Here is a 23,021-nt window from a genome sequence, read left to right as displayed (position 1 = left end):
TTAACTCTAATTGGTCCTGGAGCAAATATCCATGTTTGTTTATTAATGCCATCTCTTATCAGTTGCTGATTGATTAAATACCATAAGACCAATCTCAAAAACAATCTATCTTCCCCCAAAAAGCCAGATGAGATTGTTTCCCAATTAAATGTAGATGTTCATGCCCCACTCTCCTTCAAAACCTCTAAAAAGGACATATTTACCCCTTTCCACCTAGAGGGTTCTCTACTATTACATAAAAACATAGGATTAAACTTAAACTAAAAAATAAAAATTATACACAAGATAAAAGACATAAATAAAACCAAATACTGCAATTCAATTAAAAGATGGGGAGGGCACAGCAGGATGAGGGAGAGGTGGGATCTCTTGTTAATTTATCAACCACCCCTGCTGTGATGCTCCCCCATTGGAGTCCCAAGCTAACTGGCAGATCTAAGTCTTCTGGGAATATCAGGAGGCTTGAAACCAACCTCCCTCCATGGGGGGAGGGGGCAAGATGTTCTGACAGAAAAGGCTCCTCTCCTGGATCCCTCCACGTTCCCATTTTATGTCCAAACTTGCTTAGCTTTAGTGACAAGAGAGTCCAGGTGCATGTGACTGGCTCTCATAAATTATCTCCCACACCACTAATATCATCAAGACAAAGGGAAATAATCAGACTAGTCTCATCCCTCGGTCAAAGTTGAAACAATTTATAGGAGCATTAGAGCTAAGGGCCAGAACAATCAGAAAGGGGGACAAGAGCCTAGCAGCTGCTATTCAAACAGAAAGCGTCGTTATGACCTGAACAGTATAAAATGTTGGCTTTGTTCTCAATTTCTCTGACCTTCCTCTTCATTTTCCTCCCTTCCCTTTTTTGTTTGTATACTTACCAGTAGTCATGGGATCTAATCTTTCCCTCCCCACCATTACCACACTATGATATCATTATAAAGTTTATATGTATGTAGACTTCTTTTCATTTTGTCTCCTGCCTCTAATTTATTTTACCGATTGCAGGACTTCTTTCTCTTTTTCGGCACTGAGCCCAACATTGGGCACCTTGAAAGGGAATAGAATAGATGGGGATGCTGGGATGCAAGAGTTCTTTTGTGAGAATATAATAGGAAGTCCTACAGATTGATGTGGGGCGAAAAAAGCTCTGGGTCTTCAATTGTTTTAGTCTCATGAGCAAACTTGGATTTAAATTAGAAGGAATCAGATTCCTCATTGAGAATGTTTCCAATATTATAATTGAATAAATTTTGCAGATGTCATAGGGGAACTACAGCCCTTGACCTTTGTAAATTCCAGTTGACCTTTTGTTAGCAAACCAGAGACAAGAAAAAGAGTTGTGCATGTGGAAAGATGGAAGTGGGTATGAAACTTAATAATAGAGAACATGTGCAATACCCCAAAGTCTCTACTCACATGAAAAAGAAATAATGTTTTAAATCCAATAAAGTCCCTGTCACTGAGAATGAACAATATTAGATAAGGGTCTTAAATGTTCACCACTAAATAGAAGGAGAATGTAGATCTCTCCAGATACTGTTGAATTAGCCCCACAGGCCAATGGTTAAGTGGGATTCAAGGAATGGCAACCCAGTCACTTCTACAAAGTATCCGATTCCATCTCTTGAAAGAGATGGACAAAAGGGATTACTCATGGCTCAATTCTCCATAGGCTTTTCTAAATGGTATATGTTGCTCACTGGGTGAATTCCCCAATAGCAAAGTAGAGGGAAATAGAATCATTGAAGGACAGAGTTGGAAGGGACCTTGGAGGTCATCTAGTTTGCTCAAACTCCCTGCTCAAACAGGGAGACCTTATACAATTTGAGCCAAATGGTTGTCCAATCTCTACTAAAAAACCTCCAGTGACAAAGCAGTGAGGAAGCCTTGGGATTTCATTAGCAGCAGTCCAGCAATGCCCAGATGCAGGATGTGCACGATCCCATTTAGTGCAGCCCATGGATGTCAAACCATTCAAAATGGCTGCCACGGACCCATGTGGAAAGTTGCGACCAAAAGCATGAAAATCTAAAAGAGCCCTTCTTGGGCTCCCTTTCCTTTAAAAATCAGAACTATTTTGTCCTGATATGAGGCTGAAAGGACAATGTCTGTCATTGTCTCCTGTAGGCAGAGTCATGTGAGGGTAACTTCCATGTCAGGTAATCCTCGCAAGGCAGGAAGTTAAGTTCCTCAACTGAGGTTAACCTTAAACTGAAAACAGAGAAGTGAATGGTGTGCAAGAGAAGCTGGAAGGCTGTTGCTTAATTTGCACAGTGGTCACAAAGGAGCATACTTATAAATTCTACTTTTTTTGGCAGTGTGAGTGCTAATGAGAGAGAAGTTCATCACACTGCATTAGCTTTTGGCAAAGCTTAAAAGATGCTGCGTTTTTTTCTTTTCCTGCTCTTTTTTGGCCAGGTTGTTCAGGGCCTAAGAATCTGCTCTTTCAACGTGAGATCATTTGGAGAATCTAAGAGAAAAAACCCAGAAATCATAGAGGTTATTATAGAGGTATGTAATTCACTCTTGGGGTTAAATTAAATTAAACAATGGGGCTTTCAATTGAATAATTATATATTAACACAGAGATTAATGTGTATTTGAGCATTAATAAATCTGTGAGTTTAGCAACAAACGTACCTCAGAAAGTCATCAGCAGATCAAAACTATATGGATATCAAGATTTTAATTGCAAATGCTGTTGTTAATATGTAAGATTATGAAAATATTTGATTTCTTAGGGGAAAAAATCATTTTTTCCAATGTCTCCTTGGCTATTGCCACTTTCAGTTAGTTTAATTGCCACTATAAAATACAATACAATACAATACAATAGCAGAGTTGGAAGGGACCTTGGAGGTCTTCTAGTCCAAACCCCTGCCTAGGCAGGAAACCCTATACTGTTTCAGACAAATGGCTGTCCAAAATCTTCTTAAAGACTTCCAGTGTTGGGACATTCACAACTTCTGTAGGCAAGCTGTTCCACTGATTAATTGTTCTAACTGTCAGGAAATTTCTCCTCAGTTCTAAGTTGCTTCTCTCCTTGATTAGTCTCCACTCATTGTTTCTTTTCCTGCCCTCAGGTGCCTTGGAGAATAGTTTGACTCCCTCTTCTTTGTGGCAACCCCTGAGATATTGGAACACTGCTATTATATCTCCCCTAGTCCTTCTTTTCATTAAACTAGGCATACCCAGTTCCTGCAACCGTTCTTCGTATGTTTTAGTCTCCAGTCCCCTAATCATCTTTGTTGCTCTTCTTTGCACTCTTTCTAGTCTCCATATCTGTTTTTTTTTATTGAAAATTTTTAGAAAAAAAACCTTTTACAAATATTTACCTCCCCTCCCCTGCTCTCCCCACCTGAACCCGTCCCAACCTTCCCCCCCACCCCGACTTCCCAGAACAAATACAGAGTATAAATCTTTAACAAAGATATTCTAAAATAAACTTAAAGAAAGTTAGTATCATCTTTCATTTGAGCTTTAACTCCTCTTTGTTAGGCTGACTCTAAACAGATTATATCATTCCTTGTTTCTTCAGTCATAAACTATCTGGAATTTCTTAGTCCCGTATTTATTTTGAATATAGTCAATCCATCTTCTCCACTCCAGTTTATATCTCTCATTTGAGTGGTCCTTGAGATATGCTGATATATTAGCGATCTCTGCTAGGTTTGTTACTTTTAATGTCCATTCTTGAATAGTAGGCAAATCTTCCTTCTTTCAGTATTGCGCCACCAACAGTCTTGTTGCCGTTATTAAATACAAAATCAAGTTAGTCTCTACAACAGTACAATCAGTAGTTATACCTAACAAGAATAACTGAGGGGTAAACTTTATCCTTTTTTTAAAGAGCATCTAGTCTCCATATCTTTTCTACATCGTGGCGACCAAACCTCTGAGCTCATTAAGAAGAAATGATCATGACAAGTCAAAAGGTGGCATTGGGGGCAAAAGTGACTATATGAGAAAGAGTTGAATACAGTAGCTACCATTCAAAGGTTTGGATGGGAGCAGGTTAACAAAAATAGCATTTTATTCTCACATTGCAATGACTTCTGTTTGGAATCATTTTGTGTTTCTCCAGAAAAGTAGAATGCAGCTTCTTTCCATGATTTTTTTAATCTAGTAAATAATGAATTTCAAATCTCTAATACTAATAAAATATGCGATTGTGTATATGATTCTCTTGATGCAGACTCATTGCTGTGATGTTTAAAAGAGTAACCCAAAATGTTCATTTAACAGAATGAATTTATTTGGCTATTCATCAAACAGTAAGTCAATATTTGGATTTAGGCAGATTTAAAACACACTATGGCTCTTTAGTCATTAATAGAGATGCAATCCTGTCCATGTGTACATGTTTAAATTTAGAAGATAGACTATTGTAATTTGTTTAATCATTGTAAAGCCTTATCTGCTCAAACAAGGTTGCCTCTGGTAGTATAAAACAACAGCAAAAATAATTTTAAAAACCCACAAAGCATTAAAACATAGGCCAGTGTTTTTCAACCTTTTTTGTGCAAAGGCACACTTTTTTCATGAAAAAAATCACGAGGCACACCACCATTAGAAAATGTTAAAAAAATTTAACTCTGTGACTATATATATATATATATATATATATATATATATATATATATATATATATATATATATATATATATATTGACTATATATATATTGACTATATATAAAGTAATTTTCCCACGGCACACCTTACACTATGTCACGGCACACTAGTGTGCCGCAGCACAGTGGTTGAAAAACACTGACATAGGCAATTATATGATTGTTAATCCAAATTCAAAGGCAAATGCCTTCAGGATCACTAATTATGAGGGATTTCTAAGAAAGGTGAACAGAAAGATAAAAATAACCTTTATTAAAGTTTAATACTTACTGGAGTATATGGTGCTTACATGGAGTGCTTCTTGGAATGGATTCCAAGGATGTATGCAATGTTCCATCATGGCATACCCATGCAGGGGATGGATTTGTAAAAATTTTATTATAATGAGCATTCATTATTCATCAGTACAACATAGACTTTTAATTAAAAATGTGTGAGAATAAAACTTACTAGCCTGTGAAATGTCTTCCCTATGAACTTCTTAGTGTCCCAGCATCACTCCCTCATAAATTCCCAAGCTGTGGTATACATCTATGTCACATTTTTATATGAAAAGCCCACACAGTGGTTAAATATGGCACTAGCTTGGTCCAGGGTATACAATGCAATGATGTACTTATAATTACGTTATATAGCAAGCTCAGTGGTAGCTATTGTATGCTCTACCCTTCTGATTGGCAGCAGAATTTCAAGGAAAGTTGATTCTTCATACCTACTAAGATTTTCTAAAAGTATCTGTTCTAAGGAAAGGAGCAACTTGGAACTAAGGAGAAATTTCCTAACAGTTAGAACAATTAATCAGTTGGAACAACTTGCCTCCAGAAGTTGTGAATGCTCCAACACTGGAAGTTTTTAAGAAGATGTTGGACAGCCATTGGTCTGAAGTGGTGTAGGGTTTCCTGCCTAAGCAGGGAGTTGGACTAGAAGACCTCCAAGGTCCTTCTAACTCTGTTATTCTATTCTAATATTAACAAACAGGCCTTCTTAATTCTGGGATTAGTGATCTCAGTGGATCCTAGTTTGTAATTCCTGAGCAGAAAAGACAGCTGAGTAAATCAGTGTAGATGCCCATTGGCGGTGCCTCTTAAAGCCTGGGCAAAGGTCAGCTGAGAGTTGTTGCTTCTTCTAAGAAGTGCAAAAAGGCAACTACTGTCAAAGAACATCATCAAGAGAAACTCTGAATAACGGGTTGTATAGGACCTGGTAAGCTTTGGAAAATCATTAGAGATTTGAACCAATATGTTCCCAATGTATCATCTGTAACTATAATCACCACATTACCTCTTCATTGAAAGGGACATATTCTCAAAGGAATGGGGGCCATGGAGAACACTCATTGGTGGATGGGCACCTTAGAAACTGAAATTATGAATAAATGTAACTATTTATTTATTTATTTATTTATTTATTTATTAGACTTATATACCGCTTCATGGGGATTTCAGCCCTCTCTAAGCGGTTTACAGATTTTTAGCAAATTGAGTCAGCAATTTGCCCCCACAGTCTGGGTCCTCATTTCACCCACCTCGGAAGGATGGAAGACTGAGTCAACCTTGAGCCGGTGAGATTTGAACCGCTGAACTGCAGATAACAGTCAGCTGAAGTGGCCTGCAGTACTGCACCCTAACCACTGCACCACCTCGGCTCTCTATGAACACCAAAACTGCCTGCAACGTTTCTCTACAAAAACGCATGGTCAAGTTGACAGTCTTATTTTTTTCCCAATGTCATTATTACTGCAATGTAACAACTAGGATCCTAATTAAATTAGAGCTCTAATCAACAATTCTCATAGTATAACATGCCAAGCACAGAGCCTTTACAGACATTTTTTGTTTGCTCCTCAGATTATATCTCGTTGTGATATCATGCTACTAATGGAAATAAAGGACAATAGGAACAGAATATGCCCCTTTCTGTTAGAGAAACTAAATGGGTAAGATGCAGAAATGAAGTTTTAGTCAAACTGGCAGGGTTTGGATGCAGATTGGGTGACATTGGATAAAATATTCGTAATAGAGCCACTAATTAGAGTAAGTGTTTCCTTATTGTTCTTCTTGTTATTGGAGGAAAGAAGAGGAAAAAGAGAGGCAATATATGTTTGATATATAGGTCGGTGGGTGATATGCGTATGAGACACAAAACCAATATTGATCAAAGATTATCAGAATTAAACATTAGTCTGTACCATGCACATTTTAAACTATATTTTATTTTCACTACATTTGTAATATTTATAACTATAAAATATTCAATATGATTAAAACTATAAACAAATACAATATATGCGCAAAGGGTAAGGTTGGAACTTTTAGAAACACAAGAAAGGAACCATTATTGTGAGGTATTGTGCATTTCTTCATACTTCACTCTAAAGGAGTCCATTAAATTATTCTTGCCTTTTCCTAGCTTTTCTTAAAAGTCTGCTTCAGTTTGTAAATTGGCCAAAGTGGGGATTTTTAAAAATTACTATTTTTCTTTCCCTGAGCTACCTTCCTTTCCAGTGGCTAATCTTTTGTAAGTCCATCGTACAAGATTCTTTTCTTTTTCCAGTCACTTGAGTTTAAAAGACTTTACTCCCAGCTCCCAAGCATAGAGGAAAACTGGCTCAGAAAAGAAAAATTGTATTTAAAAACATGGATCAAATTTGAAACTGGAGCTGTTCTTCACCTCAAGCAAGCGCTAAAACCACTGTGCCACTGAGAATGACCTCTAGCAAAAAGTGCAACAGATCTTCTTGAACAAGAAGTGTGGGGGAGGGCATTCCTGGCTATGCACAGGAGCTAAGAAAGTATCTGGAAAAAAATGGGTTGCTTAAAAGAAAGTAAGCTACTGCCATGCTTACACCAGATGCAAGATAGAAAAAGGCTACTTTGGACAGGGAGCAGAGGAACCCAGGCAGAGATTGTATTTGTGGTGGGCTAAAAGGGAGGAGCTGACAATGTGCTTTCCTGCTCTCTCTAAATTGTTGGGGGCGGTGCAGATATGCCCACCTGGATCTGAGAAATGGATTAAAAATCAGATTCGTTTTTCTTCCCAGACGGTCAGAAGGAACATACAGTTATGTGGTCAGTAACAGGTTAGGAAGAAGGCATTACAAGGAGCAATATGCATTTTTCTACAGGTATGTTGATTTCATAAGTTCATTCAATATAGATGATATTTTTCAGAAACTGTGAAGAAAAAAACTGCAGAGGCCTACAGCTACAGAAATTGTTATTTATCCATCCATCCATCCATCTATCTATCTATCTATCTATCTATGCATACATACATACATACATACATACATACATACATACATACATACATCTTATATCATCTATCTATGAAGGTTTGTTCTCTGAGCTTGTAAGTTGGTTTCCAAATGTTTCATTCCCAGGCTACGTAACATCTTCAGTGGAGTTTAGAAGATGTCAGTGTCAGTGTTTTTTCTGTTTATAAGGGTTCAGGTGTCAAGTGAGGGTCCTGTGATAATGAGATTACATCAGGTCAGGGTAATTGGGAGGTAAACTGCTAGGGGGTGTTGCATAGGTTGGTTGGTGATTGGTGCTGTCTCTGATTGTCTGTGTGGTTGGTTTGGATTCTGAGGGGTTTGTAGGCTGGTTGTAGGTCAATGTGTCTGTTGATGGAATTGCTTGTGGAGTGACAAACCCACACCTGAAGCCTTATAAACAGAAGAACACTGACATTAACATCCCCTAAACTCTGCTGATGATGTTATTTAGCCTGGTAATGAAACATTTGGAAACCAACCCATAACCTCAGAGAATGAACCTTCACCCTCATTCTACACCTGAGTTACAGATATTCACTACTATTTCTGTCTGTCTGTCTGTCTGTCTGTCTGTCTCTCTCTCTCTCTCTCTCTCTCTCTCTCTCTCTCTCCAAATATACAAATGTACACAAATAAAATGTAATAATAAGCACAAGTTGTTAAAACAATATAAATCAAATAAAAATATGGGAGGAAAACTGTAGGAAAATTGAATTTCTGTTAATGCACCATGCTCTCAAGGGAACAAAAAAGAAACATCATTGTAGGTAGCAGAATCTAGCACATCAGAATTGCTAAGATAGGGAAGGCATAAAAGGCTACTGTACTTAGTAACAATAGCTAATGACTACAGACTGTAAACTTCTTAAAAAGGAAATTGGAAGTGGTACCATATGAGGATGTGAAAATCTAGATATTCATTAGATGGCAAAAAAAAAAAACTTCTGGGCTTTCACAACCCAAACATAACAACTCTAAGCCAGTTAATAATGAACCAATAACATTGCAAATGAGTTCTATGAATGTTAAATCACAAACTCTCAAGCCAAATTTAGCCTAGGCTCAAGTGCCCATGAGCATCAGCTCCTCAGGTATTAGAGCTCTATTATACCAAATATTTTTGCTAACCTAATTCAATTAGATGTTAAGTCCCATAGAATTTAATTATTTTAGGATTGCAAGTTAACCATACAAAGATTTTTCTCGTTACCTAATTTTTTATTCTGTAAGGCATCTTGGTCACCTTAAATCACAAAGACAGCCTTAGAACATGTCCACACTTGGAACAGTAACCTTCTACTGAAATGTTAATTTACACTGCAGATCGGAAAGCGTCTGTGTGAAGCAAATCTATCAGTATCCTGATCTGCAGCCCGGTGATGAAGATGCCTTTTCCAGAGAACCTTTTGTTGTTTGGTTCAACTCTCCAAGAACAGGTTAGATATAGCTAATGTCCTTTGCCCTTCCCGTTCAAAGGTTGAAAGTCAAAAGAAATGGAACCCTTGGAGAAGCCTGAAATCTAGAATACCCAGAAATATTCCTGCCCTCTAAAGCCAAGGATTCAGCACCAGAGCTCTTCTAAACCAATATCTGTTTGGCAAACCAACAACATTCCCACACAAATAAATAGGTCCTATCCCAAATCCCAAAGAAGGGCCATTTTTTCCAACCTGGTTTTAATAAGATGTTTAAAAATAGGAATAGGGGTCCTCCAGGAAGCAAATACTCACTCTTGACCAGTGGTGGGATTCAAATAATTTAACAACCAGTTCTCTGCCCTAATGACCAGATGGGTAGGCGGGCTTGGTGGTCATGTGACTGGGTGGGTATGGCCAACTCAGGTCAATGGGCGCTTCACCTTAGCTGTTACAATGTAATAAGGGTTAACCAGAGAGGCAGTTTCTGTAAGCAGGGCAATAAAGATTAGGCTGGAAACAACACCAAAATGTCTCCTTCCTGCCTTTCTTAGCGGACTAGCCCTGTAGAGTAGAAAAAACCAAAAGGAGATTTCTTCCAACAACCAGTTCTCTGAACTGCTTAGAAAGTTAACAACCGGTTCTCCCGAATAGGTGCGAACTGACTGAATCCTACCACTGCTCTTGACCCTGAAAATTGCAGGAGCCACCTCATTTCAGTAGGGTGATCTTGAGGTGTTTGGCAGAAACCAATGGGCATATGTGGAGAGAGGGGATTCCATGCAGCTCAGAGGTCACTGCTTTAATATGGTGTTTGGACCAATCTGGTGGATCTGCTATGGTCACATTATCCCAGCAAGCACAATTGATTTAATAACAAGTTTTTAAAAAGGGGCTGTAAGGTGCCAAAAGAAAGATCAAGATATTTTGTCTGTCTTTACAAAAACATCTCAATTGGTCCATACGGATAAGGCATGTATGCCCTTGCACTTTAGAAGGAAATGCAGGCAATCGTTGATTTACAATTGTAATTGGCAATTATGGTTGAAAGTCGTGACAATCCTCAAGTGGATCATCACATGATCAGATCCAATTTTATGACCTTTCTTGCAGCAGTTGTTAAATGAGCATGGCAATCATTAATTATTATGAGCCACAGTGGCACAGTGGTTATTGAGTGCAGTACTGTGTGCATGCATAGTGTGTACTTCTGCAGTCACTCCTTTGGTTGATGTCTGCTTCTGGATTTCAACATGGGATGGTGATTAGATTTTCAGATGTTGGGCCTTACTATATGGAATTAACTTCTCCTTAAATCCTAGTTTAGATTACGGTATCACTTTGTGGTGGAATGTCTTCTGTGCTTTTCAGAATAACATGGCTACTAAATAGGGCCGGTCGATAACACCCTTATGGTATAATTTTGTCCTTTTCCATAGCTTCCATATTTGATTTAAATTGGTTGCTATTTAAGAACAATATAACGTAACTTTACCTAAGGTTATTTTGGAGACATCAGAACATGTACCTTTTGCATGTATGAGCCATGGTGGCGCAGTGGTTAGAATGCAGTACTGCACATCACTTCTGCTGATTGCCAGCTACCTGCAATTTGGTAGTTCAAATCTCACCAGGCTCAAGGTTGACTCAGCCTTCCATTCTTCTGAGGTGAGTAAAAGGAGGATCAAATTTGTTGGGGGCAAGATGCTGACTCTGTAAACTGCTTAGAGATGGCTCTAAAGCACAGTAAAGCAGTATATAAGTCTAAGTGCATATTTGCTATTGCACAAACCCAGTGTGTTTGCTATGGAGTATATAGATTTCCATAGATTTCTGCTGCTCTCCTCTTCTCTGCCTTCTGCACATCTGTGTGTCAGGCACTGGACTCAGCTGTTCCTCCTCTTCCTCATCAGCCACCTCCAGACCTAGGAGCTGTTGATTCTCCATCTGAGGGCTGATGGATGGCCCAGGCTCCGCTTCTGTCGCTGCCACTGACAGCTCCAATCCCACTTCTCCCTCGGAGCTCTCAGATTGCCTTGATGCTGCCAGACTCCAATGCCACCTCCTCATCTGATTCAGCTGCCAGAGGGGCCAGCAGCTGACAGGCCACAGCACTGGGGTTGTTTCTGTTTCCATTTCTAAGATGCCCAGCTGCATGAAGTGGTGCTACTGTATCAGGGAAGGTGGTGTGGTAGGGGAAGTACTGGAGCTTTCTCCTGACTCAGGTGGTGGGGAATCATGAATTCCCCCTGCAGAACAGCTGAATGAAATTCTATTCACAACAGGCTTGTCTGCTTTCTTTCCTCTTTTACAACCCTACTTGTCCCACCAGCTGCCAGTTTAAAAGTAATTCTTCAGTGTAGAAGGAATGGGACACTGAAATTGGAAAATCAGAAAGAAAGAAATTGGCAGGGCCACAAAAAGTTTATTTTGTTTTTGCAAATTATCTCTGGGTTCACGTCCATGAAAATTAAATGTCTGATTCTTCAGTCTATGAGTTTAAAAATGCCAATAATCCATCATTTTTCTTGTCTTTAAAAAATTGTTTGTTAAGAGGTCAAAGAATTTGTGATCATCCCAATACACACAACGCCTGAAATGGCTGTGCGAGAAATCGATGAACTCTATGATGTGTTTCTGGATGTCAAGTTACGCTGGAAGACTAAGGTTAGTCAAGGCCAACTCCATGGAGTGAGCCAATCTTCTCTCATGTGTGCATTATGTATTTAACAGCTTTAGCTTAATATATGTCTCTCATTTTTAAAAGAATTTCGTATTTATGGGAGACTTCAATGCTGGCTGTGGCTATGTGGCAAAGAAGCAGTGGAAAAATATCCGATTACGAAATCACACTGACTTTGTTTGGATAATTGATGATAAAAACGACACAACTGTGAAATCAACAACACACTGCCCCTATGACAGGTAATGTCTTAGGCTGACTCATTTGTATTCCATTCAGTTCATCTACTAATGCTACCTATTACTAGCAGTATGGGGGGGAAAAACTGTCCTGTGAGATTGGCAAAGCTCTAGCTGACTCATCACAGGAGATGAAGACAAGATGAAAATAGTGATACTCAAGCTAGCTAACACATATATAAGGCAGGAATAGACAATCTATACTCCCAGATTGCCTGTAGCCCCCAGTTTTGGCCTCCCATTTTCTCTTTGGCTATCAAAAGTGGATAGCATTGTAACCCATCATTTTGAAGCAAGTCATACTAAAAATATATGCACTCTGAAAAGTCTTCATGCAACAAAGAAAAGTGTTATACACACACACACACACACACACAAACTTTGAAATCCCTGCTTTTTAACCCATGTTCTTCACATCATTGTCCCAACTACTTAATATCACCCCTCCACCCTACTAGGGCTGCTCCATCCTTTGTGAGAAGGTTTCACAAGGATCATACTCACTTATGGTAGCCTTTTCCACCAATTGAGTCAGACTAAGATATATGGAGGTCTGGCTGGCTGGTCACAATTCAGCCTTTCCCAATCGGTAGCATGGGTCCTCTCATGGCAGAAGTAAATCTAACTGAGAGCAGGTTGGCTCAGAGGTCTAAATGATGGGATTATTCCAATGCTTCTTCTTGGTCTAATGACAGAAAGGTAGGGTGAGAAAGTTGGACACCAAACAGCTTCTTAGCAAGTTAATCCATCTTGTGATACAGCAAAATGGAACTAAAGCTGCCAGCTTTGGCTGAAAGAATCTTTCTTTGATTTTCAGATTTTCTTTGATTTTCTGAAAGAAAATTTTGTACCTTCATTAAATCTACTAACTAGAATAAGCTATCTATATATTGTCTTCTTTGATCTTTCTTTGGAACGTGGATCTATGACATAAAAGTTTTCTGTCCCCTGGATCAGGTTACATAGCAGAGGGTATTTCCAACTGGTTGCATAACAGAGGGGATTTCATCTGTCTTCAGTGAACTTTTGATAGCTCACCCACAAGTATTTCAGAGCTCTTGGATCTGTCTAGAACAGACAGCAAGTTGCCTAGAACATGATTCACCAGTCAGTTCTATTGCTCCTCCCAAACCTCAAGCCTCAATCAATTTTAAATAACCCTCTTTGACTTCCTGTCTCTATCTCATAGCAATTGCTATGTGAAACTGTAAAAACTGTTTCACGGCTAATTATCAGGGTATCCTCCTGACAGTGAGAACAATCAACCAATGGGACAGCTTGCCTTCGGAAGTTGTGAGGGCTTCATCACTGTAGACTTTCAAGAAGAGATTGGACTGCCATTTGTAATCCAATGGACTACATTGGAAATGGTGTAGGGTCTCCTACTTCAGCAGAGAGCCGAGGTGGCGCAGTGGTTAAATGCAGCACTGCAGGCTACTTCAGCTGACTGCAGTTCTGCAGTTCGGCTGTTCAAATCTCACCGGCTCAGGGTTGACTCAGCCTTCCATCCTTCCGAGGTGGGTAAAATGAGGACCCGGATTGTTGGGGGCAATATGCTGACTCTGTAAACCGCTTAGAGAGGGCTGAAAGCCCTATGAAGCGGTATATAAGTCTAATTGCTATTGCTATTGCTATAGATGACCTATAAGGTCCCTTCCAACTCTGTTAATTTGAGGCAAATTCTCTCCGGCCTTTTTCTGAAGTTCTCTAATGAAGGGGAAAATATCACTTCATGAAGCAACCTGTTTTGCTGGTTGACAGTTCTTATTCTATCCCTCTTTAATCTACTCTTCTGTTGTATAAACATACTCAGTTTCTTTAACCTTTTCAAAGAATTTGGTTTCCAGTTCCCTCACCTTCTTGATAGGCTTTCTTTCAACGTGTTCCACTTTGTTTATGTCTGATTACCCATGCTTGTCCCAGCATTCAAAGTGGGGTGTGACCAAGGTAGAGTAAAGTGGAGCAATTATATCCCATGATTTGAACTCCATACTTCTATTAATATATCCCAGGATAACATTTGCTTTTTTAGTAACTGCATCACATTGTTGACTCACATAGATCAACTTGGGATACCAAAACACATGTACTATTTTTCACATGTATAACTGCCAAGCCTGGTTACTTCTGTGCTTTGTGTTTTTCAAGGTTTTTTTTTCTTCAGATAAAAGACATAATATTTTTTCTGTTCAATTTCATCTTGTTCATTTCAGTTTTTTGTTGAAGCCCATCCAGGTCTTTCTGAATTTTCTCTTTCTCATCTAAAGTATTAGTCATTTCGAACTGTTGCATTCTTGCCCACGGCTCTAATTAATTGATCTGTAATTTCTCAGGTCCTCCTTCCTTGTTTTGAAGAGAAGAGATATACTTGTTCTTCTGCTCCTCCAGTTTTGTGGACTTTGCCAGCTTCTTAATAATTAAGGCAGCGTACCTTTATCTCTGGTTAAATATGGTCTTAGATAACAGATCTGGAGGGAATCCCCTCTACCAAATTCATGTTTAGCCCATTGACTCTGGGCAGCTAATTGTTGTTGTTGTTAGTTGCAAAGTTGTGTCTGACCCCATTGCGACCCCATGGACAACATCCCTCCAGGCCTTCCTGTCCTCTACCATCCTCTGGAATCCATTCAAGCTTACGTGACTCAATTCAGCCACTTTATTCTCTATTGTCCCGTTGTTCTTTTGCCCACAATCTTTCCCAGCATTAGGCTCTTCTCCAGTGAGTCCTTCCTTCTCATTAGGTGGCCAAAGTATTTAAGTTTCATCTTCAAGATTTGGCCTTCTAAAGAGCAGTCAAGGTTGATCTCCTTTAGGACTGACTGGTTTGATCACCTTGCTGTCCAAGGGAAGCTAATAATTAAACATTTAAAAGATGGACAAATCTACTCTTTATGAAGCAGATGAATGCTAGTGCAGGTAGGCTTGGAAAAGGCCTAAGTCTAAAGAGGCTTTCACCCCTTGTAACTCTACCTAAAATGAACTTCACATGATTTTCACTTGATCTCTACCCTGATATTTTCCCTCGGTACATAATAAAAGTAGGGAGCATCAGGGTGGGTGCAAACTGTTTTAAAGAAGGTTGTAAATCCAGGCCATCACATTACTTCAGTACAGAACTATCTCAGCTGAGAATCTTTCCAGAATGATCCTGGACAATTTATAGAAAATAAATTATATTTTATTCAATTGAGGTAGGAGACTCTCTCTATCCTATATATGTAAACTACTGCAGCCCTGTTACTCAGCGCAGTTCCATTGGAGCAACGTATATGAAATTCAACATGCCTTTTAAAAATAACACCTGCCTATAATCTTATTGTATGCTTGCCTTCTTGCTGTGATATGTGCAAAAGATACAAGGGAAAAAAATAGCTTTGAAAAGCCAGATGATGTTAGATTCTCCCCAGCTGCTTGCGATACTGCAGTACAGCAGTGGGTCAGACTGCTGGCTGCAGGCCACTGGTGCTTTTGAGAATCCATCCCTGGGTTGGCATTACACCATATGCAACCTTTTCTGCAATGTATTTCTTCTATGAGTGCTTAGCAGCGGTGGGATTCAGCTGGTTCAGGCAGGTTCAGGCAAACCGGCTGTTAAATTATTGGTTGCCGCTGACACTTCCTGCCCCGCCCCTTCCAGGAGTCCCCACATACCCCGTTTTTGCTCCCAAGAGGCTGCAGGAAGGCCTACTAGGCTCAAAATGGGACATGAGGGGCGCAGGTAGATATTAATGCCACAGTCTTGTTCTCACTTTCTCTTATTCTGTAGGATTGTGCTCCATGGAGAGACACTTATAAATGCCGCCATCTTGGGCTCAGCCAATATCTTTGATTTTCAGAGTGCCTTCTCCATGACTGAAGAACAGGTTGGTTGAAGGATTGGGTGATGCTCCAGGGAAAGTTTTCTGAGGTTTTGTATCTTTGGGGCCACCAGGGAAAGGGATCAAAAGGGAAAGAGGAATGGAAGTGGGATCAATCAGGAAAGAAGAAAGGAAGAACTGAGACCAAGATAGGTCAAGAAGGGAAAATAAAGCAGTGGGCACCAGATTTCCCACTACTTGTCCTCCATTGACGCTAATCAGATTCTTATGGGCAAGGATTCAGGGAGAGAGGAAGCAAGCAAGAATTCTCATTTCTAAAGCAGCCTTCCGCAGCTCATATTGGAACTGTAATTGCTACAATTCCTGGTTGGCCTTAGCAAGTGTTTGTGTTGGTGGGGTTGGTGATCTATATGCAAATTTTGGCCTATGAGATATTACACTAATTGTTGTTTTTCTGTATCTCTAAATATCACCAATTTGTCTTCAGAAAAATTAAGGCTACTATATAATCCTTGATTTATGAATGGTTGCTTAGTGACCATTTGAAGATACACACACACACACACACACACACAAACACACAAACACCAGTGGTGGGTTGCAATTTATTTTATTACCGGTTTGCTCATGCATTCATGTGACACTTCTGCACCTGTGCAGAAGCATCCAGGCGGGTGGGTGGGGCCTCCCGCCGCCACCACTACTAGTTTGCCCGATCTGGGGTGAACCAGCAGCAACCCACCTCTGACACACAGACACCCAAAAAAGCTTAACAACCACTGTGTTTGTTTAACAACCATCCTGTTCAGTGATGGGTTTCAAAAAAAATTACTACTGGTTCTGTGGGCATGGCTTGTTGGACATGGCATGGCTTGCTGAACGTGGCTTTGTTGGAATGGCAGGGTAAGGATACTGTAAAATCTCCATTCCGCCTTCCTCCCCCCACCACTCCAGGGGAAGGTTATTGCAAAATCCCCGTTCCCTCCCAATCAGCTGGGACTCAGGAGGCAGAGAGTAGATGGGGACGGGACCAGTCAGAGGTGGTATTCACCAGTTCTCCGAACTACTCAAAATTTCCGGTACCGGTTCTCCAGAACTGGTCAGAACCTGCTGAATACCACCTCTGATCCTGTTCTCTGCTTCTATACCTTCAGAAGTATGGTCTGTGCAAGCTCTATTTGCATTTAAGTTCTATAATAAAATGTATAGTGAAGTTTATGGTCTGGAGTTAATAGGGTTTGGGGAGAGGAAGTATCTTTGCTTCATGTTTGTTGTAAAACAACAATGAATATCAGCTACTAATCATAATATCAACTTTATACATAATAGTTGTGATATGTATTGGTGCAGGGATAGCTTAACATAGTCTCTTAAGTTAAAATATATATATTTTCACAGGCCTTAGCAGTGAGCGATCACTTCCCAGTAGAATTCCAGCTGAGAACAACCAGACGGTCCTCGGGCAGAACAGCCAGATATTGCAGAACTCGTGTATAATAAAACCAGTGAAATGTCGTTCTAGTCAAACTTAAAACACGCAAACACAAAAATGTATGAAAAGAAAAGAGCTGATTTTTTGGGGTCATTTTTATGGGCAGTTTGCTATACAAGATATATTTAATCAAAAAAATGCAAAGCCCATATCTTTATGCTATTCAAATATTCAAGATTAATGAAATGCTGCTTGTTCATAAAATAAACAAGCTAAAATAATTTGAATGTCTTAGTCTCTATCCTGTGGATTATTTGGTGAAAGAATTTGTTCAGGATTGTTCCATATCTAACCTTATAAACATAGACATTTAAATAGACAGAACCGATTTGTTTGTATTTTCTTTTTTGCAAAGTTCAAATTCTGCAGACACATAGCCAGTTTGAAGTCAGAGAAAGGTGGGTTTCAGACTGAATGCCAAAAGTCATCTTCATAAACTCCTTTGTACTGAGATAGTGGCTTGGGTCATACATTGCTAAGACACAGTCTGGAGTTCGTGGCTCAAAATGTATGAACCAAGCCAATGTGATCCATCTCCAGATAATTATTGAAATAAATTATGGCTTTAGATATCCTTGAGCTCCAGAAATTTTTGAACGCAAGCTGTTCTTGAATTCCTCCAGGTGCTTTTCCCTACAAATGTTATTTCATAGTAATGTATGTTGATGGTCTTTGGGCAAGTAAGACATGAAAGATGATAACAAGTAAAGATGGATAAGCCTGCCAAAGACTATTATGTTGTATTGGATTTTATCTCATGGTTTGACTATACTTTGATGTGTAGGATTTAATTTCTTTGTGGTACTATAGTAACATACTAGAGACCATGTTGTTTAAAACCTGATAACAGTGAGTGTTCATATTAGAGCAAATAATTACACAAGGCTTTTGTTTGTTTGCTAAGCAAACAAGAAATCTCTTTCCAAACTGTGTACATAACCATACAATTGGTGGGAGCTATGCAAGTGTTGAAACTAGCCACTTATAAAGTGTGTTCATCCACAACAATATAATGGGCAGAAGGAATCACTTAGAGGAACAGAAGGAAAGATTCACTACCAAGACAACAGTCAGATAGAAGAAACCCGAATTGGGGGTTTGTGAACTTGACAAAATTTTCTAAACAAAACCCTCCCTAGTTCTCATGAAGATAAAAGGGGAAGTAATTCAGACTTGCAAAAGTCTGCTCCATAACCTTATAATAAAAATAGTATTTGTTGGGTATTAAGGCTTCACTCCAGTCCGCTATTCAAATGGGAAGAGAGATTCATCCTGATTGGCTGGCCGTCTGACAGCTGACTATAAAAGGGGCTGTCAGTCGGAGAATCATCTGTTGCTGAGCTGTCACTGTTAGCCAAGCTGTTAGAATTAAATAAAGAGTTAGCTAAACATTATTTCTTTTCTTTTTTTTATTAAACAAATCTTACATCATTAATCAAACAGTATTTGTCATCTGAGTACAATTTTTTGTGTCATCATATTTAACATTTACTATCATTTTAAATATATTTTTATCTTTCCATTTACCTTTCCATTTCAATTACATTTCAATTCAGCTTCTCCCCTATAAATCTACTTTCCTTCCCAATTTATTTAATTTTATATCTCTTTTTGTCTATATTTGTTTTCTATCCAGTGATAGAATCTCCCCCGTATATTATAATACTCCGATTCTTCCTTCCCTTTAATTGCCAAAGTTAATCTATTCATTTCTGCACAATCTGATGTTTTCTTAATTACCTCTCCCTCTGAAGGGAGCTAAACATTATTTCTGTCTCACCTCCATTCTTCCACCCTCTGTTCTTGGAATAGAATAGTATTGCCCTGCATAACTTTCCTCATCTGATCTACTCTGAAGAGTGATAAAAATGTAGATGTCCTGCTTCTGTTTGAATCCATGTAATAAATTCAAGCTCACTACTTCCTTTAATAACTAGTTCCCTGTTAGAAAATCTTCATTCATCAATAGCCACCAATGAAAGTTTGGGATTATTAGGACTGGCTTATATAGACTTGGTTAGTTTATTCATCATAATTGAATCATAGTTTATTGAATATGGCACTTTTGAGTTACACAGAATACTATGGCAAAATTAAGCAAGCTGTGCTAAAGACTGGCCTGCTGACAATGTTAAAAATAATAGTAATAATAAGTTATTACACTTTTATTATTTTATTATTGCCCAAGTATTTATTTATCCTAATCCTGTATTAGACCGAAAAATGAGTGAATTATATCAAAGTAATTTTATTTACAGGGTTTAAAAAGTATAAGTAGAGTACACAAATTATAAAGTAAAATGTTTCGCAAATTCACTATAATATTAATTCAACACAAAACCTGATTTTTAGTTTTTAGTTTTACCTCCAAGAGCAAGTATAAATAAATTCATGTATGTTTGTTTGTTTTTAAGAACCAATCCCCCTTACCAGAGGGCGCCACCTTGTGGCATACTATGAAGCCATTACCACGGCAACTCCACTGTGCTATACAATAGATACCATTTTAAGGCACAACAGGCTGTATCTTAACAGAATCCCAAATGCACACTATCATTGTCAAAAGGACTGCGATTTGACACTACAGATATAATTCATTCCTTTTCATTTCAGCGGCCCAGGCATTCCAGAGTTATGCTGGAACATACACACACACACACACACACACACACACACAGAGAGAGAGAGAGAGAGAGAGAGAGAGAGAGAGAGAGAGAGAGAGAGAGGGATTTATATATAGAAGATTGCCTTCCTCAGGGAGAGTCTTAATAAGAACTGACACAAAATTTTGCTCATATGTGTTAAACTTTTACCTTTGTCATCCCCATTCTATGTTTAATTATACTATCATTCTTCTTTTCAACCATGGTGTTCTATATTACAGATATAATTAATTCTGCCCTTGATTCTAGCAGGATCATTCCAGAAAGAGATAAAATTATTTATTTACCTCCTGTGGTGGGTAACAAGTTGCTAACAATGTCCTGCTTGTGTTCTTGCTCAAGTCAGCCACCCACTCTTGCTTCCTTATCTATTTAACTATTTTCCTCTGCACATCTTTGATCTTATCTGTTCTAATGATTTTCCTCAAGACAAAATATGGAGAGATCAAATGACAGCTTTGATATCTCAAGCAATCCAATTTTTATTTACTTACTTACTCACCTATTAAATGTATATGCTACCCACATCAAGCAACTCAGGGCAGCAAATGCTCTACAGAACTTTAAAGAAGATTTTCAAGATGCCCCAGCAAAGTGTTATTAACATTGTAATAGAACTGCCATATTTCTTGCCTCTTTCTGTTTACCCATCCCTTCCTTATATCAAACTAGCACTATTCAGCTTTCATTTATGTATTTTGACCTTTGGTCAATTTGAGTTGAAGACAGACATAACAAACCTGATAAAGTGAGTCTAAACATGGCAGTTTGGAAAGTCAGATAAAAAAAACATTTTATTCTCTCTCCAGTCCCCAGAATCAATGCTTTTGAACTCTGAGCACTTCAAGAATGCAAATAGAATGATGGATGCCAAAGGAAAATGCAGACTAGCATAACCAGATGATTATCCTATAGAGAGGATTTGGTCAGGTAATGGGACAATGGAAGTTGTTGCTGAGGGAACACAACACAGGAATTGACATTTTAGTCTTGCATAAATCTCCAAGACCAAAGATCGACAAATGATAAAAATAGAGCTTGCCAAGTAAAATCACATCAGGTACACTTCAGTTAAAGCCAGGCTGGTAAACACATTTCTCAGAAAACTTCTTCAGGGCCTCCACTGCCTGAGTGTGTGCAAGTCATCCTTCAGGAGCAGTCAAAAGAGAGCCAAAAGTTCCCATCTCGGAATTAAGTCTGATCTAAACCCACCTGACAGGATTTCTAGATGTAATTACGCAAGGGAGAAAAAAATCATTGCCCTTCCAAAAATAATATACGAACTAAAACATAATTATATGTCAATAATTCCCCTTCCCCAAAGCAGGATTTTACCAGCAAAAAGTAGCAAATGCTGCCCCTTCTGGGATAAGAGAGCTGCACAATTTAAAATAATGTGAGTTTTCTTACTTAAAAAAAACTGCACAAGTTAGATCTATATCCACTTCTGTCCTCCTCATTATATTTGCTCACTTTATTACCCAAGATACACATTGGACTATGATTGTCAATAAAGGAATAGGTGGTTTTCTTTCCCTTACATGCATGTTTTCTTCATTTCGTCTTTGGGTCTTACATTCCATTACCATTCCCACCAGAGGGTGCACACATCTTTTCTTGTTTTAGCTCACAAGACACCTATTTAACTATAAAGCTGAATATTGAAATTTTTTTACAATAAGATTTCAGAATTAGTTATAAAGAACAAATCTCATGGGATATACATCCTGTTTTGGTTTTTCTAAGATTTAATAAAGAAAATCAATTTCATTATTTAAAAAAAATGGACATTATAGCCGACAAAAGATTTTAGAAAGAGAAAAGATATATAAATCTATAAGATGACGCAAAGCATTATAACAATAAAAATATTGAAGAGGATTTTTTCAAGAATGGAATCAGAAAAGACTAGCCAAAATATCAACAATGCTAATACTAATGTCTGCTTCTATGGATAGCAAAGTGTGCAGCATATAAAAACAAACAAACAAGTAAATAAGTAAGTAAACATCTCAAATATATTACTGAAGAAATGACTGGTGTAGAATGTAGTAAACAGAGTATTAACATTGAAAACGGATATATAATGGCAGGCCAAGAGAATGGATTTGAAAAGATGTTTCACAATGTCTACAAAAGAAATTAACTGAGGGTTAAATTTTAAAAGGGAAATACAAATGACACAAGTGACCTAGGTAAGTTTTTTCCAATTTGCTTTACAAAAGAGCCTCATTAAAAAGATCCTTGAAAAATTCTGTAATGGGACAAAGAAGAAATTAAGAGAAATAAAAGCCTATGACAATATTTGAATTAACTATAGATTAACATAATCAAAAGTAAAAAAAAAGGAATATAAAGCTGGTTTATGTAATGAAGGTAAAAACAAAATATGTTGTTACATGTGGCACTACTACCAGTTCACCTGATCTGGGCCGAACCAGGAGCAACCCACCTCTGATTCAAGGGGATGTAATTGTCTGAGCTGTTAACTCATGGGGGGGACATAATGAGGAGACAACTGTTAAGAGAAACTCCTTGCTTCAGAAAATGTTCTTCAATATGCTCCAGAAAAAGGAGCAGCAACCATTTGGCATCTCCAAATCCACTGGAAGCAGGACCCAGTTGCCAAGCTTAAAACACAGCCGGCCTCACCCACACGCATACCACAAACCCATCTGATACATACCATTTCATGAATCATAAAAGAAAAGTTTTCGGTTTAACGTCAACATTATATTTTCTTTTTTTAAAAAAAATTATACTTTGGCTTGCTCTGGCACTTTTTGGTTATACTCCAAACAGGG

At 38.4% G+C, this 23,021-nt stretch overlaps 1 protein-coding gene across 1 annotated transcript; it reads left to right on the top strand.

Annotated features, from left to right (window-relative positions):
- Positions 1–2,251: 2,251 nt before the first annotated feature.
- Positions 2,252–18,989, top strand: DNASE1L3 (deoxyribonuclease 1 like 3). The gene is made up of 8 exons (XM_032239105.1): positions 2,252–2,508; positions 6,478–6,566; positions 7,671–7,754; positions 9,231–9,343; positions 11,877–11,989; positions 12,090–12,247; positions 16,011–16,107; positions 17,461–18,989. The coding sequence occupies exons 1-8, from the start codon at positions 2,377–2,379 to the stop codon at positions 17,557–17,559; spliced, it is 885 nt and encodes a 294-aa protein (XP_032094996.1). The 5' UTR covers positions 2,252–2,376; the 3' UTR covers positions 17,560–18,989.
- Positions 18,990–23,021: the final 4,032 nt, after the last annotated feature.

The sequence above is a fragment of the Thamnophis elegans genome, chromosome 2 (genome assembly GCF_009769535.1).
Source record: "Thamnophis elegans isolate rThaEle1 chromosome 2, rThaEle1.pri, whole genome shotgun sequence".
NCBI classification, from domain to species: domain Eukaryota; kingdom Metazoa; phylum Chordata; class Lepidosauria; order Squamata; family Colubridae; genus Thamnophis; species Thamnophis elegans.
Note: the sequence above shows the minus strand (reverse complement) of the source record. Positions and strands in the feature narration are given on the sequence as shown.

What these genes read in the sequence shown, in the direction of transcription:
- DNASE1L3 (XM_032239105.1), top strand. Translation starts at nt 2,377, where the DNA reads ATGCTGCGTTTTTTTCTTTTCCTGCTCTTTTTTGGCCAGGTTGTTCAG. An exon ending in CAATATGCATTTTTCTACAG is followed by an intron (nt 7,755 to 9,230) that starts GTATGTTGATTT and finishes TTTACACTGCAG; the next exon opens with ATCGGAAAGCGTCTGTGTGA. An exon ending in TCTCCATGACTGAAGAACAG is followed by an intron (nt 16,108 to 17,460) that starts GTTGGTTGAAGG and finishes ATATTTTCACAG; the next exon opens with GCCTTAGCAGTGAGCGATCA.